The sequence below is a fragment of the Poecilia reticulata genome, chromosome 10 (genome assembly GCF_904066995.2).
Source record: "Poecilia reticulata chromosome 10, P_reticulata-male-v2, whole genome shotgun sequence".
NCBI classification, from domain to species: domain Eukaryota; kingdom Metazoa; phylum Chordata; class Actinopteri; order Cyprinodontiformes; family Poeciliidae; genus Poecilia; species Poecilia reticulata.
The window spans coordinates 1,283,562-1,302,750 of NC_088839.1; the positions used below are offsets into that span (position 1 = coordinate 1,283,562).

The 19,189-nt window shown below is 39.8% G+C and overlaps 1 protein-coding gene across 5 annotated transcripts in view; it reads left to right on the forward strand.

Annotated features, from left to right (window-relative positions):
• The first annotated feature begins 2,795 nt into the window (after positions 1-2,795).
• Positions 2,796-19,189, forward strand: part of csnk1a1 (casein kinase 1, alpha 1) — a 70,345-nt gene continuing 53,951 nt past the window's right edge. For 3 of the 5 annotated variants that reach the window (XM_008402768.2, XM_008402771.2, XM_008402770.2), the window contains exons 1-4: positions 2,876-3,527; positions 3,744-3,850; positions 5,565-5,691; positions 17,444-17,542. In XM_008402768.2, the coding sequence (XP_008400990.1) occupies positions 3,405-3,527; positions 3,744-3,850; positions 5,565-5,691; positions 17,444-17,542 (456 nt within the window). In that variant the 5' untranslated portion in view covers positions 2,876-3,404. Of the gene's footprint in view, positions 3,528-3,743; positions 3,851-5,564; positions 5,692-17,443; positions 17,543-19,189 lie in introns of all 5 variants that reach the window. The other 2 variants (XM_008402774.2, XM_008402772.2) reach the window with 2 other exon arrangements.

The following is a 19,189-nucleotide window of genomic DNA, read 5'->3' on the forward strand; positions in this document are numbered from 1 at the left end:
ATAGTAATAAAATGTTCTGACCCAGAGCTCAAGGATGGGGGGAGGGAAGAAGGGATGAGAAGGGGTAAAGAGGTGAAGGCTGGGAGGAGCAGATGGGTGTGGGGAGGCTTGGGAGGGAGTAGGAGGAGGTGATGAGGGGTGCAACAAACTGCACAGATTGCACACATGGAGGCCTTAGTCCTCGAGGGCCGGTGTCCTGCAACTCTTAGATGTCTCCCTGGTAGAACACACCTGGATCCAATAGCTGAATCATCTCCTCTGTTCAGGCAGGTTCTCCAGAGTCCTGCTAACGACCGTATTATTTGACTCAGGTGTGTTGAAGTAGAGACACATCTAAAAGTTGCAGGAGACCGGCCCTCCAGGCCTGGAGTTGCCCACCCCTGCAGGTTCGATTCCCGATCTTGGCAACCTTTGCTGCATGTCTTCCCCCTTTCTTGTCAATTAACTATCAAATAAAGGCCACTAGAGCCAAAAAAACTTTAACAAAATAAAATGTGAAAATTTAAAACCCTCACCAAAAATTTAAATTATTTCACCCAGAGCCCAAGGAGGAGGGGAGGAGAGAGGAAAGGGGGAGGAGATTGAGGGGTAGATGGGCCCAGGTGAGGGGCGAGTGGTGGGGGGAAAGGGGTGTGTGTAGAGGGGTGTGAAAAACAGCTTACCTTGATTGAACATTTAGATCACGAGTTCTTCCCCAAACCTTGTCCTCAAGGCAAACTGACCTGCGTGTTTTCATTTCAGCAAAACCCCGTTAATCAGACATCAATTAAAATCATGTGTGCCGCATTAGGGAAATGCCTCAAACTTGCAGGGCTTGGAGGACCAGAGCTGAAACCCACTGGATTCACTTTGACTTTACTTGAAATCAAGTTCCCTCGTCTGACACAATGACTCAAGCTAACCAGGGACAGATTCCCTGTAAGCCACCGTGGCTCTCTGGGCAGAGCAGTTGTCTTGTTATCAGAAGGTTGACAGTTCAATTCCAGCTCCCTCCTGCCACATGTCAACATGGGTAGAATTGACATCTTTTGCCAACAAGCCAACAGCAAAGTGGCTATGTGGTTGGGCCATCTCACTCATGTAAATGGTGGGGGTGTACCGCTCCACTCCTTGTAGTAAGTTGTAGATGTTTTTGTGTCAATATATCCCACACAAACAGTCAATAAGAATTGTTATGAACAAGTAAGAAAATGTACAGAAAGGAATCAGCACAGACTATCCTCTACAGTGCTTAATTTAAAACATGCTAACCCCCGATCAGTAATAAAATGCTCTGACCCAGAGCTCTGATGAGGAGGAGAGGAGGGGGAGGGGTGCAGCAAAACAGCTGACATTGATTCAACATTGATCAGATATTGATCAGACAAATGCATTTCAGTCATTAGATTTCAACGACAAAACAACGTTGATTCAATGACACAGTTTCAACGTTAGTTACTTTGGCTAGAGGTGGATGGTTGTTTGACGGTTGATCCACCGTCATTTGTCGACTTCAACCAAAAATCAACGATTCTAACTATTTTTCAACGTTGATTTAACATCGTGTGCTATCTGGGCAAACAATGTTGTTTCCACACCATGCCACAAAGCATCCCACCAGCTTTCTGTACTCAGTCCATCTGCTGATAAACTCCTTAACTGTAGAGTTATCTGACCATTTCTGTAGATGACAGAAGTTGGACTTGTGCTTGAAGTCTGAAGTAAATTACATTAAAACTCTTACAAAATAATAATACTTTGAAGACCACTGCAAATACTTGAAACACGTCAATTCAGAAATAAAGTTTAAAGCTAATCAAAGAAAGCTGAGTTGAATTTCACACTCAGTTTGAATACTATTTTAATAATTATATGGTGCACTTCTTATGTCATAATTTCTTTTCAATATAGTGCTGTCTCATTGCTATTTTTGTAAGTTTTCCTTTTTTATGAATTAAGTTCCTTTTTTTTACTTAAGTTAATGTGCGGCTTTAACACTAGAATATTCAAACTGTGAGACACTAAAGCAGGAGTGTCAAACTCATTCACTTTGGGTCAAATCAAGATCATGAATGCTCTTAAAGGGCCGGTTGTGCCAGAATGTTTTGATAAAACCTATTTATTATTGAACATCTTTTCAGTCCCTTCAGGATTTCGTGATTCTTTTTGTGATTTTTTTGCAATAAAACTCAAAGTGTTTGTGGTACTAATTTGGAAATATTTGTGATATTTGAGCTTATTTATGATGGTAAATACGACTTTTTATTACTCGCTGTATAGATCATGAACTATAATCTAAAATCAATTAAGGCTAAGTTAGCTGTTTAGTACAAGTAAAGTTTTTTAGAATTTTTTGAGAAAAATCTGCAATAAACTCCCAATTATGTATTAATGCAAAAAAAGTGCAGGGATTTTATTGATTTTGCATACATTTCCACAATAATTCTCAAGAAACTAGAGGGACTGATTGATATAATTTGGCAATAAACAGATAAAAACTGCATTGATTTGATTGATAACTTAATATTTAAGCTCATTTAGTGTTTATTCTAGAATGTATAGGTACACATAAACAGCTATGGCGGGCCGGATTTGGCCCACAGGCCTTTAGTTTGACACATGTGCAATAAAGATATTGCCCCGCTATTCTTTTCTATTGTTTTTATTTTACTTATTCGCCAGTCACGTAAAAATTTGTACAATTAAGTTGGTTAATTTACCAACTTAAATTAACCAAGAAAGACAATAAAAATAAACATGATGTATAATTTTACATAATAAAAATAAGGTAGCCAATTTATGCTTTAGAAATCGTGTTTTGTTCCTGATAGCTGTGAAATTTCCAACAGCACTTGAAGGGGCCATGAGACAGCATAGCTAATCGCCTTCAACTGAAACCAGTTGAGGAAGGGTAGAGAAGACAAGATGGCGGAGTGAGTGGGTTGCGCTTTGTACAGACGGTTGCGGTTCTTAAAGTTAGCCGGAAAAGCAGTTAAGAGACTGTAGAACTACCATTACCATCATCGGGAGCGTTGCTTTTAGCTCCTTGTGACAGAAACTTGGGACACTTTTCAGTGTTGCTGCTCGCTACAACGTTAGCTTGATGCTAAACTTTGCTGTGCTGACGTTAGCTTCTTGTTAAAGGCCTTCAGCTTGTTGGGATTTAGTTTTGGATTTACTCCTTCTGTTTGGCACGACGTTTTTCTAGAGAAATTATAGGTTCTAGCTTATGACAAAACCAATATCATTGGTCGAGATCCACCGAAAATAACCGTTTTCGTATTTGGGGGGGGGGATTGTTTGTGAGAGGTTGTGCAGTAGTATTACTAATAACGCAACTTTATGTTCTACCGATAACCAAGGTTGACCAACAAACGCAAAGATCTTAAAGCTTTTCTGTTGGTAATTGTTCTTCGGTTGATATTATGGCCAGCAGCAGTGGTTCCAAAGCCGAGTTCATAGTCGGTGGAAAGTACAAGCTCGTCAGAAAAATTGGATCGGGATCTTTCGGCGACATTTATTTGGCAATCAACATCACAAATGGAGAGGTAACTTGGTGAATCAGTCTGTTTCTGGGTTTTTGTTTGGGAATGGGATGGTTCATTTTAGATTCTTACTATGAGAGGCAGATCGCAACACTGCCCTGCCTGTTTGTCGGAGAACTAAGAAGATTTCATGTTAGCCTATTGGTATATCGGAAGTGTTTGTCATCTCAATTCTTGAACTGCAGCGGTAACAGCTACTATGTTGTGTGTGATTTGTAGGAGGTAGCTGTAAAACTAGAATCCCAAAAAGCCAGACATCCACAACTCCTATACGAAAGCAAGCTGTACAAGATCCTTCAAGGTGGAGTCGGGATTCCACACATCAGGTAAGAAAATCTTTTCTCCCCTTGGTCCAGTTGGTGTCATCGTATTTATGCGGTTCCGTTTGTTTTGCCATCCAAGACGCAGAGAACCAACAGTGATTTAGCGAAGGTCTCGTTGAGATGGGGCTCGCTAATTATGATTCAATTCTTGTGAAGATATATTTTCAACCAAACAACCTTATTTCACTGTGAAGCCTCTTTAGGCCGCATTTGGATCCAAGGCAGGGAAAAGCTATGTGGTTGGAAATGGCCGCTCCTCTTTTGTTGTTACTTCCCAACATGTCTGTTAGAAAATGGCGGCGGAGCTTTCTGAAGACACAGAGTTCCTCAGAGAAGCTGGTCAAACCAGATTTTTTTTTTTTTTACCGGATCGTTAAAATTGTGTCTTCAGAGCGACACGCACGTCATCTCTACTCCGTATATTTTGAGCAAAATTTTGCTGACGCTGTCACACAGGCGCACTGTACACGGTTTCTATATATATATATATATATATATATATATATATATATATATAATATATGTGTGTGTGTGTGTGTTGGGGATGCTTGGTGGTAGAGTTCACTGCCGGGTGGAGCAGAAACGGTGCTACGTCTATGAAATATTACTGCCAGTAGCACATAGCGGCGATCTAGCAGCAAAAGCAGAGCCGGTGTCTGACACCACTAACCCGAAGACTTGAGTTATTTTTCAAGTTATTTGCTTTCTGACCATCATGCTCTTCCGGGTGAGTGTTGGAAGGTGTGCTCTGCTTCACCTGCTGCCTGGCCGCTCCGTATGTCTTTTTGTTTTCTGCAGTGAACGTCGATTTAGCCAAACTTCGTCAGGTGTTGTTTTTTTAAATGTCATATTAGCTTCGTTGTGTTTTGACGTGCTTCACCCCCCGAGGTATTTCTGCGTTGCAACACGCAAACTTCCCCATTCACTCTGAGCGTTGAAGTTTCTCACCACATCACTTAGGATTTGTTGCTGCGTGCTTGCAGTGTGAAGGAAAGAGGAGATAAGCTGCACACACAGGCTTCTAAGTGAGATACAGATGATGGGTTTTGGTGATTTCTCAACACCAGACAATCATACACATATTCACGGAAATCGGCAGATTATGATCAGTGGCCGATCGATTGGAACACCTCTAATATCTATGTGTTTATACAGCTCTGGAAAAAAATAAGAGACCACTCAAAATAATCAATTTGTCTTTACTTTTTGTATACGTTTGGGTAAAATGAACATTTCTCTTTTATTCTATGTACTACTGACATCATGTCTCCAAAATTCCAAGCAAAAATTTAGTATTTAATTACAGAAAATGAGAACTGGTCAAAATAACGAAAAAGATGCAGTGCTTTCAGACCCCAAATAATGCAAAGAAAACAAGTTTTTATCCATTTAGAAACAATACTAATGTTTTAACTCGGGAAGAGTTCAGAAATCAATATTAGATGGAATAACCTTGAGGTTTTCAATGATGTTCAGTAGTCTCTTAAATGTTTCCAGGGCTGTGTATAGATGTGTTTGTATATGTGTGTGTTTACATGAGAGTGGGAGATCAGTGCTGCTGTCAGTTTAATGTTACATTAAACTTGTGTGAAGTTAATGTGGTGGTCATGTGCTTAAGTCATTATGCAGCTACAAGTAAGATTTTTCAGATCAAAAACAGCATGAACTCAATTAACTGTCACATGCACATTGCAAAATATTTTTTTTGTGTCATCAGGTGGTATGGCCAGGAGAAAGACTACAACGTCCTAGTCATGGACTTGCTTGGACCCAGTTTGGAGGACCTATTTAACTTCTGCTCTCGACGATTTACCATGAAAACTGTCCTCATGCTGGCAGACCAAGTAAGTAAAATTGCACTAATTAACCCTAACCCATAAAGCTTGTTTTGGGTATCCAAAACACTCTCTGTAGCCCTTATTAAAAACTTATTAACTTATTAAAAGCTCAACAGACACAAAATGGAAACGCTACTAAAGCCACACAAATTAAGTCTCGTGTTTGTCCCTCTATATCCAGCAGAGAGGCGCAGTTTAGCGTATTTAACTCATCAGGCAGGGCATGTCCAAGATTGTTTGAGTCATTGAGCAGAATTTGACTTGGGAGCCCCTCAAATATCAGCAATACTAACAGCATTTCAACACAATTTTAGTCAATTCTGGGAGGAGAGTAAATTAATTGGCCAACCTAAAAAGCAATCGGTGATAATTGTAATTTACTGAGATATATTTGGGAACAAACAGAGCTCAAACTCAAAAATTAAACTCACAGCATCAGATTGTCACTGTGGTTACTAAACAATCTTACTATCTAGATCAGTGTTTCTCAACCTTTTTTGGCCCAGCGCCCCCACAGCCTTCATCCAGGTCCCTCACCCCCCCACCAAAGAGTTTGCAGGCTACTTTGCACTGACTATTATTTTATCACTAATATTACTATCACTATTGTAGATGTTTTGATTTTTATGCTTGTTTCTGTATTTATCATCAAAAATAATTTCCCAGAGAACAAAAAAGTCACGGGAATAGAAATTATTTCCACAGGCGTCTATGAAAAATGCAATGAACATTCAAGTTAAAATCTGTAGGTCTAACAGCAGCCAATCAGAGTGGAAAAAATATTATTTTTTGCCATTTTCTGGTTGTTAAATATTCCACAAAATGACCAGATAAAAGATGTTCAACATGCCAGTTTAGACTTTGAACTATTTGCAAAACGACTGAGCTGCAGCATTAAAACATGGATAGAACTGTAACTACATTAATCATAACTCTTCTTCTCTTCAGTGTTTCTGTCAGTTTCTGGTGGTGCAGCTCTGTGCTGCCTTCAGGAGAATGGGACATCAGAGTATCATCCATAAAACTTCACCCACATGGCATTTATTGTTCAAACCAGAGCTTTCAGTGGAAAAACTAAAGTTCCAGGTCCTTTTAATGCCATACAAATATGAGACAGAAACATGGATTATATCTTTATATAGATCTGTCTATTGATTATAGATTAATAGTTTTACTGGACAGAAATGACAAAGAACAAATCTGGTTCTTAATCAAATCCTAATGAGTCAAATTGAAAGTGTCATGGAGTCATCAGCCTCATGACATTAACACTGACATGAAAAATAATATTGAAGAAATAAATATATCAAATCTAATTAAAACATAAATAAGTGATCAGTTCTTTACTGTTATGGTCTGTAAGATATATTTATCCTCAGTACTAGATGTGGTCTCAACAAACCCATGACACTTCAACAATATTATTTGACCTTTTATCTGGAAATAGTGTCTGTTTATTCTTGCCATACAGTCTCTGTATTAATTATTGCTCTAAAGGTCTTGCCATACCAGCTTATTCCTCTGTATTTACTTTAGTTTCTTAATTTATTCTTGCATTTTGTTCTTCATTCATTTCCATTTAGTTTCATTTGATTAGTATTATCCTCTCTTGGTTTATTGCTATGTTCACTTTAGTTTCTTCCTGTTGCTAGATTTATTTTATCATTTATTAACCATCAGTAATCTTCATTCATCACCTGCTGCGCCGCCTAATCGTCATGTTTCACATCATGTGTTGATTTTTCACTGTTTAGCGTCGGATTCTCTGTTTTTATGCCATAATTCACATCTATTTCGTTGCTCCGTTTTATGTTCCGCTTCTCCTGTTTCAGAGTTTTGCGTCTTTTTTTAACCCCCTAAGGTGCAGGGCGGTCGGGAAGCGTATCGATGGGGAAAAGGCAGACTGACATAAACCTTTTAAAACAACGGAAACAATTTCGGTATTCTGATTATTTAAATTTGTGGTACCATTGTTCTATCACCTCGTTTCATACCGGACCACTTACAGCACCGTGTTAACGCTATAAAATGAACGCTCTCTATCGAGGTATCACCCATGGAGGGATTTCTTTATTTAAATAGGTTAATTTTTTCAGAGGGAATCAAAGTGAGGGTATTGTGATTTTAGTAATCACATGTTTACAAGAGAGATTTTCTGTTCTTCCATGGAAGCGTGCAGCTTTCAAACAGAAATAAAACACTTTTTAATATAAGTTGCTGCTTAACATGATCACAGAACTGGCAAAAATACCAGACAAAGTGAATCTCAGCAACGTCATCAGTCGGTGTAACGTTGAACTGATGCGCCGGTGAAGCTACTAGCAGGAGCAGAGCTGCGCTAATAAGCTACAAACACTGAATAGAAGAGCTGCCATCTATATCGTTGCAGCCAAGCATGATTTAATGTTACACAATACAGTTTTACCAAGTTGCTCAAAGTCTAAACTGATGTTGTTGTGGATTTAAGGTGTAAAGTTTACCTTCGACCAAACGGCCCCAGAGGAATCTCAGCGCCCCCCTTTTGTAAAAATGTCCGCCAGCGCCCCATGCCGTCTTATGAACGCCCCCTGGGGGGCGGTACCGCCCACGTTGAGAACCGCTAATCTAGATTGTTCTTTGAACTTTTACATAGTCAACTTGTCAGCTCCTAAAAATCTTAAATTTAAATGTTAAACAATTTAAAATATTTTAATTTATGTAGGCTGAAACCATTAAATCAAACTTGGTATAATTGATCTTCTCAGTAAACAAATATTACATTTATACGTCTGTGTTAAAATATTAGCATTTATGGGGCAGCCTTGTAGTCCTTGGGGGACTTCTGGAGCTGCTGATTTAATTTGGATTAAACAGAAGTGCAAATAATTGATATTTATTAGGCCCAAGCAGTGAATTTCACCCAAAATTGTCCCCAACTAAACTTTTTGGATTCTAGTGGAATCACAAGTGGGTGTTTCCAAACTGCTCTACAGCACCCTCTAGCATGAGTTTAGACAATCTGTGGGTGATACAGATCTGAAATTTGGTAGATGCACTCCAAATCAAGAAAGAGTCTTGTGGAGGAACCCCAAAAATGTACAGGGAGGTGGCCATTTTTTGTCATATTGTGGCCATTTTTCAATTTTACACACCTCAAACTTTAATAAACTCCTCCTAGTGATTTCGAGCTATCAACTTCATTTTTGGTCAGGATGCAGTTAAGGTGTGGGGCATTTAATGTTACAAAAAAACTGAATATTCGTATATTCTTAGAAGGCGTGGCCAAGCAGCAAACTTGCCGTACTCGCCAAAGCAAACGAAAAGCTATAACTTTCACATGAAAAGGTCTATTGGCACCAGACTTGGCATGAGTGATCCTGGTTGGATGCTCTGACCCCCTTGAGCTTATCAAGATGATCTTGTGTCAGAAGACAGAAACTAGTTGGTTTCACTTGCTCTAAAGTGCGAAGAGGTTTCGATGGAGGGCGTGGATCTGGCAGCGCGGTGAAGTCACAGGTCACAAATTCCACATATTTCAGCCGAGCTGCACCAAACTCACTATGATCAATCCTTGTCAAACCCCCGAGAGGAATGCAGTCGAATATTTGGTAGGTGTGGCCTAATTCTTTCACAGCGCCTCCTAGAAATTTGGTATACATGTACATCTTGACAGGATGTAAAAAAGAGAGTCTCTGGGAGACATGGCCTACACCCAAGAGAAAGTTAGCCGGCAATTTTTATCAAAGCTTCCATTTTGTCTCTGTTAGGCATGTTGTATCTGAACAAATGCATCCTGCAGCTTTTGAGATCCAGGCTTCAAAATCAGACAGCACAGTCTTGAGGCATTGAAGGTCAAAAATGATCAAAATCTTTCTCATACATCAAAGTGTGTGGGCTTGGCTAAACCTCAAATCTGCCATTCTCTATGAAACATCAAGGTGGAATAACTTTCCCACATAAGCTTCCAGCTGCATTAAAATTTCTTTATATCACAGACCAGAGCTCCTCTCATTCATATGGTCAACTGGTGACATCACCTTTGCCCTGCAACAACATGATGGTAAATCCTCCTCTCAACACTGGCGGGAATTCTGCCATTATTCGAGAGCACACATTTTCAGTTTGAAAGCAGGGCTTTGAGTCCATCTTCTCAAAATCTGTAATGTTTGCATTCAAAACTTTTGCTCTCTTTCAAATATTATTTGTCCTTTTTCAAACCTTTCTCCTCACGCTCAAAACTTGTCTCTGCTTGGATCAAATCTCCGCTTGCAAACTTCTCTGCTCGAAATCCAAACGCAATCATTTTCTGCTTGCACTTGGAACAAAAAAATACAGTCGCTTGGCTACCTCTCAACCAATAGAATGCAAATGTCATACTGGGTGTGTTTGCACAAATAAAAGTTTTGAGAACAAGAGACATAAAATTCTGCTTTCAGACTGAAAATGTGTGCTCTCGAATTATGGCAGAAAAATTCCCTCAAAGCGTGATGATGTGGGCGTGGCTAAATGGTGAATTCTAATTTCTTGCCATTTGCACACAGTTGTCTTTAAATCATAAATGCATCATCTGATTTTCACAAAACTTATGATTGATCTTTGTTAACCTCTAAAGAGCTCAATAGCATTAAATTGTAAATTAATTTCACTGTGCCTCCTAGTTTATTCTAACAGCTATATCCCTTTAAGATTTCAACTGATCTGCAGCAGATTTTTTTGTGCATTGTCAAGGAGCATTGCTAAACACATTGTGTATCGCCGAGTGGACAGGTGTGGGAACTGCGCGAGAGCGGGTAGCGTTGCTGGACCTCCCGCGGGCGCCATAAGGCTGGAGCAGCGACCTGCGAGGGCCTCCAATGCTGCTTGCAGCTTTAATTTTAATTGCATTTATTTTTTTAAGACTCTATAGTCTTAAATAGTATTTCACTGGCGTCGTCTTCCCATAACTTACAATTACCTAGTAATATGTTAACGTTTCCTGTCAACTTAACATCTTTTAAGACAAAAACGCCACGGACCGCTGGTAGACCCCCTCGGCACCCCGACCACCGGGCTTACCAAGTTTTCTAGGGGAAATCCTATTTTAGATGCAAGAACAATACAGTAATACTGTAGGCTGTTTAGTTTTTATAAACCGTGTAAATAAATTATAAGTACATTTGAGAAATTTCAATACATTTTATTGAAACTGAATAAAATTGAAATTTAAATTATTAAAATGTCAATTTTAATAAATTTGCTAGCCTGCATGCACGCATGTGCATGTCCATGTCCATGTGTACGAGCTCGTAATTTCATCAGTCGCTTGGCTGGATAACTGTCGCCTCACTGTGTAAGCTTCGTAAAAATTGAATGGAGAGGGAGCGGCTCTATTTCCTGTAACTGCATCACTTCCACATGGCGAGTGTACAGTCATGGCCAAAAGTTTTGAGAATGATTCAAATGTTAATATTTACAAAGTCTACTGCTTCAGTTTTTATAATGGCAATTTTAATAAACTCCAGAATGTTATAAAGAGTGATCAGCTTAACGGCAATTAATTTCTAGGCAAATATTGACTTTGCAAATGAACTTTATCCCCCAAAACACATTTCAACTTCATTGCAGCCTTAAAAGGACCAGCTGACATGGTTTCAGTGATTGCTCCATTAACACATGTGTGGGTGTTGATGAGGACGGCTGGAGATCAATCTGTCATGATTAAGTAAGAATGACACCACTGGACACTTTAAAAAGAGGCTGGTGCTTGGCATCATTGTTTCTCTTCTGTGAACCATGGTTATCTCTAAAGAAACATCATCATTGCACTGCACAAAAATGGCCTAACAGGGAAGAGCAGCTAGAAAGATTCACCTCAGTCAACAATCTATCACATCATCAAGAACTTCAAGGAGAGAGGCTCCATTGTTGCCCAAAAGGCTCCAAGGCGCCCAACAAAGACCAGCAAGCGCCAGGACCGTCTCTTAAAAGTGTTTCAGTTGCGGGATCAGGCTACCAGCAGTGCAGAGCTTGCTCAGGAATGGCAGCAGGCAGGTGTGAGTGCATCTACACGCACTGTGAGGCGGAGACTCTTGGAGCAAGGCCTGGTCTCAAGGAGGGCAGCAAAGAAGCCACTTCTCTCCAGGAAAAACATCAGGGACAGACTGATACTCTGCAAAAGGTACAGGGAGTGGACTGCTGAGGACTGGGGTAAAGTCATTTTCTCTGATGGATCCTCTTTCCGATTGTTTGGGACATCTAAAAAACAGCTTGTTGGGAGAAGACGAGGTGAGCGCTACCACCAGTCTGGTCTCATGCCAGCTGTAAAACATCCTGAAACCATTCATGTTGCTTCTCAGCCCAGGGAGTCGGCTCTCTCACGGTCTGGCCTAAAAACGCAGCCATGAATAAAGAATGGTACCAGAATGTCCTCAGAGAGAGAGCAACTTCTCCCAACCGTCCCAGAGCAGTTTGGTGATGAACAAAGCCTTTTCCAGCATGATGGAGCACCTGGCCATAAAGCAAAGGTGATAACTAACTGGCTCAGGGAACAAAACAGAGATTTTGGGTCCATGGCCTGGAAACTCCCCAGATCTTAATCCCATTGAAAACTTGTGGTCAATCATCAAGAGACGGGTGGACAAACAAAAACCTAGGAATTCTGACAAAATGCAAGCATTGATTGTGCAAGAATGGACTGGTATCAGTCAGGATTTGGTCCAGAAGTTGATTGACAGCATGCCAGGGAGAATTGCAGAGGTCCTGAAGAAGAGGGGTCAACACTGCAAATATTGACTTGCTGCATTAACTCATTCTAACTGTCAATAAAAGCTTTTATTAGTCATAATATGTTTGCAATTGCATTTCTGTATGTGATGAAAACATCTGACATGCACACATGAAAACCAGAGGGCAGCAGATCATGTGAAAATATAATATTTGTCATTCTCAAAACTTTTGGCCATGACTATTTGTGTAGGTGGAGCGGATACTCATGCAGATATAGATGGATATAATGCATGCTTACTGCAAGTGTAGCTTTACATATGAACCGAAAATAAATTTCCTGCCATACCAGTTGCAACAAATGGGTGGTGGAATGCACCATACTGGTACGTAGCTGGCGTATGTGTTTGTATGTGAAGAAGGTATCAAATCCTGTCGCTCATATTGAGACAAAGGCTATAAATAACTGGGAAAAGTGAAAGTTCAGATATTAAATTGATTGAATATAAATGTAAACTAAAACTAGTACAGAAATTATTTTAGAAGTGTCTGTGAGCCTGCTGCTTTTATTTTTCTCAAATGTTTTTATTTAGACAGATTTCCATCACATTCATTAATTACAACTTTACTCATTTAAGGTACGGATGGGTGGACTTTTATGGATGGACTTTCAGCTTGAGTATATGAAGCTGAAAGTCCAAGTGATTTTGTCCAGACAGCCTTTCTAGTATTTTCTTTTACGGACCGTTACTGATATAAGTTGTGAACAATACGATAACAAAATCAACAGAATTGAACAAAAACTGGGAGTGCACCACCTCAAACAATAAAAACTGCAAAAACAAAAAAGGGCAGGATCACATAATTCACAAGTATAGTCAAAGTCAGATCTAATTGGTTTCACATGGACCAATTGGTCCACGTCCTACAAAAAAACATCTCTTTTTCATCTTGGGGGCGAAAAAGAAATCTTTTCCATAACATAAATCTGGTTGACAATTTCAATCCACTGATCAGTAGTGGAAAGTTCTGGTTTTAACCACTTCCTCGTGACGGATTTCTTACTGGCTGCCAATAGTGTAGCCAGCAGTTTTTGTCTTTGTTGGTCCATGTGTCAAACAGTAAATTGGCCAAATGTAAAGTTTCACATTTGAATGGAATGTTTACATCCCTGTTGCCTTGTTAACGTTTCTGAATGAGTGGAACAAAATATTGTGCAATGTTGTTCCATCTGAATTCCCACCATTATATAATTTAGAAATAATTTTGCTGTCTGATCTGGACTTTGTGATAGAAATACCTCCTTGAAACTTGAATCACCTTTTTCCATCACCTTTTTAAAATGTCTATTAAAATAATGTCTCCCCTCCATTTACCTAAAACAATCATCTGCTTCCTGTCCATGTAATGTAACTTCTGTAAGGTTTCAAATCTCTGAAATGGCTCTTTGTGGACAAATGAATAATGAATAGTTATTCCTTTTGAGATCCATGTCTTAATTTTATCAATTCTATTTGGTGCAAAATCCAAAACATAGGCACATCACCTCATTATTTTTAGATGTCTTCTATTCTGCAAATTTTAACCAATTCCTGTCAGGACTTGAGAATGGTAAATGGACTGAACTTATCTAGCGCTTTTCCAATCATTTTGACCACTCAAAGCGCTTTACATTAGAGTCACATTCACACTCACAAATGCGCACACATTTATATACTGATACGCAGATCAGTAGGCAATTTGGGGTTAAGTGCCTTGCACAAGGGCACAAGGACACATGGCAGGAGGAAGCTGGAATCCTTCCGATCGCAAGACGACTACTCTACCCACACAGCCACAGTGGCCCAGAGAAAGCTACATGTTAGTCTCCTGGAATCTGCTGTTCTTCCCATAATTATAATAATTAAGTAGAGCTGTTATTGGGATTCCTTTTATCATTGTGCCTTTCATACAGCAATGTATGATGGTGAACAAAGGCGGACTAAAGGTCTCAGCCCATTCCACCCTTTTCTTCATTGCAGCGTCCCATCTTTAATTCTGGCCTTTTTACCCTGCCACAAATACTTTGCTATTAATCTGTCCCATTCTAAGACAGATTAGAGAGTAGTGTTCTGACTGGTAAACACTAAAATAAGTACGGCATTTTTGGAATGGGGCTGCACAGTGCCGCAGTTGGTAGAGCTGTTGTCTTGCAGCAAGAAGGTTCTGGGTTCGATTCCCGGCCCCGGTCTTTCTGCATGGAGTTTGCATGTTCTCCCTGTGCATGCTTGGGTTTTCTCCGGGTACTCTGGTTTCCTCCCACAGTCCAAAAAACATGACTCTCAGGTTAATTGGCCTCTCTAAATTGCCCCTAGAGGCGTTTTCGAACTGTACGGAACGGTTCCGAGCATGTTCGCATTACAACTTGCGACTGGTTCCACCCGGCCCCATGGAACCACAAGAGCTGTGGTTCCAATCGAGCCGGCCAAGCGGTTCTGCTTAGAACCAGCAGCTGATTGGCCGCTGGTTATAGAGTCAGACGTTGATTTTCCGTTGACAGCTGGCTCTTACTAAACTGTATTTTGTAAAGAGTGCTCTTTTCAATATGTTTATTATTAGTTTTAATTGGCAATGGACTCGTCTCAATATAGTGTAATCACCTGGTCTAATGATGAGGTATTTTTTTTCCTCCGCTTACTCGCTGATGAACGAGTACAGCCGGCCGCTACATCGAAACCATTGTTTAGTTGCAAAAAAAAAAAAAAACGTCCAGTACCGCTTTGATGGTAATGCGTACACAACAGGGCTGGAACCATTCCTTACCGTTCTGTGCAGTGCAAAAGCGGCTTAGGTGTGTGTGTGTGTGCATGGTTGTTTGTCCTGTCTGTCTCTGTGTTGCCCTGCGACAGACTGGCGACATGTACAGAGTGACCTGTCCAGGGTGACCCCGCCTCTCGCCCGGAACATTAGCTGGAGAGGCACCAGCAACCCTCCCGACCCCACTAAGGGACAAGGGTGTAAAGAAAATGGATGGATGGATGGATTTTTGGAATGCTATTCATCTTGATGGATTCTAACCAGGAGCTTATACATAGATGGAATGTTGTTCCTATTTTAAGTCTGACTATTTTCAAATTTTGTGGGCTGTAATTTATATCAAACAATCTTGAGAAGGCCCTAAGTAGTGAAACATCCAAGTATTTGATAGACTCAGCCTCCCAATTGGCATGGCGCCGGCTCCGCCCCAAGCTGACATAGAGCAATCCTGTGACTCTTAAAAACTCAACAGACTTGAAATGGAAGAGCTATTAAAGCCATATTAGCAGCATTAAATTAAATCTCCCATTTGTGGCGCACAGTGCAGCGGATTTAGCTCATCATGCAGGGCCGGTCCAAGGCAGCATCAGACCTGGAGCAGAATTTGACTTGGGGACCCCTCTTGCTGCTAAAAAACATCAGCACCACTAACAGCTTCTGTTAGATTTACTGAAATTGGTTAGGGTTAGGGTACCCTAAGGGTACCATAGGGGTCCATAGCCTTATAGCTCTTTTTAACGTCTAGTTTGTTACGGCGTAGCAGCAAGGCTCCGCCTCCTTCAGTCTCACTTTCAACTTGAGCTTAAAGTGCACATTATAAACTACACACCAGTTTTTAAATTGTGTTAATGGACCAAGTATAACCGGAGTTATGCTAAAATTAGTAAACCATGTTTTTCGAATGTCAGAGAAATGTCAAAAGCGCCGCCATTCCCCGGCTTTTCCGATTATGTGAGAGGGAATGAGCTTCCAAACGTACAAAACGAAGCGAAACATTAGATTCCTGTGTTTTTGATAATGTAAAATCTTCAATAAATAACGATGGGCTGTATTTTGTTCCTGAGAAACGAAGTAAAGTTGCGCAAATAACCGTGAAAGAGAAACGGAACAGATTAGCGGCGCGAACGGAGCAGCTGCAAAAACAGTGAGATCGCGAAATTAATGCAAATTTCTACTGGTAGCATTCACTTCGTAATTAGTTTTTAGCTTAGCGGTTTCTGCTCGGTAGAGACCTACTTCTACTGATGTATTCAGTGTCTCTCTTCTGTACATGTCCAAATCATCTCATCTGGCTACTTGGACTTTATCTCCTACACATCTGACATGAGCTGTTCTTCTGATGTATTCATTTCTGATTTTTTTCCACCCTTGTCACTCGCAAAGAGAACCTCAACATCTTCACTCTAACGCCAGCTCTGCCTCCTGCCTTTCGTGATTGCCACTGTCTCTAAACCAAACAGCATTGCTGGTCTCACCACCATCTTGTAAACATTTCTTTTTATTCTCACTGATACGCTTTTTATCACACATCATACCTGATACTTTTCTCCACCCACTCCAACCTGTTTGGACGCGTTTCTTCACTACTTTTCCACACTCTCCGTTCTCGACTGTTGACCCTAAGTACTTAAAATTTTTCACCTTCTTTATTTCTGTTCCCTGTAACTCAACTTGGGCTACAAATTAATTTTGTAAACTACAGAAAAGTAATTTAGGGATGCACGAATATGAAAGTTTTTCCCGACATTGATTTCTTATATCAATTAAGTTCAGTGAAGTGAGCTGCGTATCATTTTGTAGAAAATAATTTTTCCACCTTCCTTTCTGAATCACGTTTGCTAAACCGGACGCGCCTGACGCTCAAACGAAAAATATTTAATATTTTTTTTGTTGTGATGGGCATTTTATTATTTGTTGGATTTTGAAAAAATAAAAATTTCAGGAGCTGTTAACAGCGTTACCTAAATCTAAATAGTTTTACATAAAAAAATCTTGTATGCCAAAATACGCATAGCAAAAAAAAGAAAAAGAAAATCTGATCTGAATTTTTTTTCCATCATATTTGGGTCAAAACCTACTCCCCCACAGTAATGAGGAAAAACTCACCACTGCACTGAACTGCACATTAACCGGTTACATTGAGACTTGCCAGTGAAGAAGCTCCTTAATAAATCAGACAAGTTCTGAGCCAGTAGTTTCCTAACAATTTCTGCAAGTAGTTCTGTATTAACTGAACGATAAGCAACTCATGTTCCCCCCCCCCTTTGTTTTTTTCTCCCAGATGATCAGCAGAATTGAGTATGTACACACAAAGAACTTCATCCACAGAGACATCAAACCGGACAACTTTCTCATGGGCATTGGCCGTCACTGTAACAAGGTAAGGTCTTTGTAGCTTCTATACATATTTTTAAATATGGCACATAAAAACCTGTGTAGAGCTCCTGACAAAAAGGTGAATACAAATATTTGTCTAATTGTTCATTTAGTTTATCTTCATGTGTAGTTTTTGTAAGACTATGTGGTGTCATAACTTTAATGTGGGCTGACAGCATTAGAGAGACTGCATGCTGTCAACTTAATCTCATACTGGGGTCAGGCCTACACAGCGGCCCATTAAGTGATTAGAAGACACCCTGACAAATATTAAAGACTAAAAGACACAAAAAAGGATTAAAACAGCAAAATGCTGGTCTGCAATACAAAGTTCAGAACAGACTTTTAGCAAACTTATCACTTAATAAAAAAAAAACATGAAAAAAAAACTGATTCTGTATGATGTCATCAGACTTTAACTGTTATCCAGCAGCTAGAAAACAGAAATCAAAGACGACTTTTAAAGCAAGGTTTATTAGGAGGATAATAAACTATCAACAGTGTTAAAGAAATTAGTCATTCGTGGTATTTATGGGTTGTGGGGGAAATGATCAGCTGTAAGTTTAGTTAAACTATGATTAATTATTATTGTAGTAATCTGATTTTATTGCTGAAGCATAGATTTTATTTTTTATTTTAGATTTGATCAAAAACAGAATTTTGCATTTTTATTCTTGTCGTTCAGGTTTGATTTGCTGCAATGAACTCATTGATGGCTCCTGACAAAAGCTATCAATGAACAAAATGGATTCTTTTCACTGGTTCAAACTCTATTTCCAGAGTTTGTCTTGGTGAAAACACACAGAACTGGTACTGAGTAAGGACTAGCAGCAGTTAAGGACGGGAACTCACTTGGTCAAACAGATCTCTTCAAGGCGTTTAAGTCAAACACAAAGTTAAGCTTTGAATCAGCAATTTTTATGAAAACTACAGCAGGGATGCTCTAGAGCAGGGGTGGTCAACTGTCCTGAGTAAGCAGCAAACACCGCAGTCAGTTGTCTGTCCTACTACGTACCATCGCCAACATTCACAGCAGAAGAGACCCATTCTACTCCATGTCCAGATTGCAAACAAAAAAAAAAAGAAAAATCACATTTGGAAAGCTGAGTAATGCTATGATCAACCCTCACTGCAGCCACTCTCACTATTCTATCTCCCGACTCACCATAGGGCAGAGCACTGTGTCCGAATGGGATGGTTTTATACTCCAATCCTATCCCGAGTGATGAAAAGCCATACCATTTTAAACAAATTGGAAAATTCAACTGCACTGTTTGACTGAAGGAGTTTTATGAAAGATTATAAATTTACATGACTTAACATGCAATAAGCCATGTAACAAAACGGGGAAACACCGATAGTACAGTGAGTAGTGAGAGCTGTCGTGAGCCCCTCCCACTTCTGCAACAGGCTGCAGTACAATAGAGAAGAGATCCATTCTCTTCCGTTTGTGATGACAATATTCATGCATTAAAAACATATTTAAACTAATATTGCCATGTTATGTAACAAACAAAAATGAAACCCGCCTTTACGGGCTCGTATGAAATGCATTCATTTTTTAAGAGAACCTTGGACTTTAATGTCAATTTTCTGTCTTGGTGAAATAATGGAGCTGATAATGACTCATTAGAAATATTTTGCTCTTCTT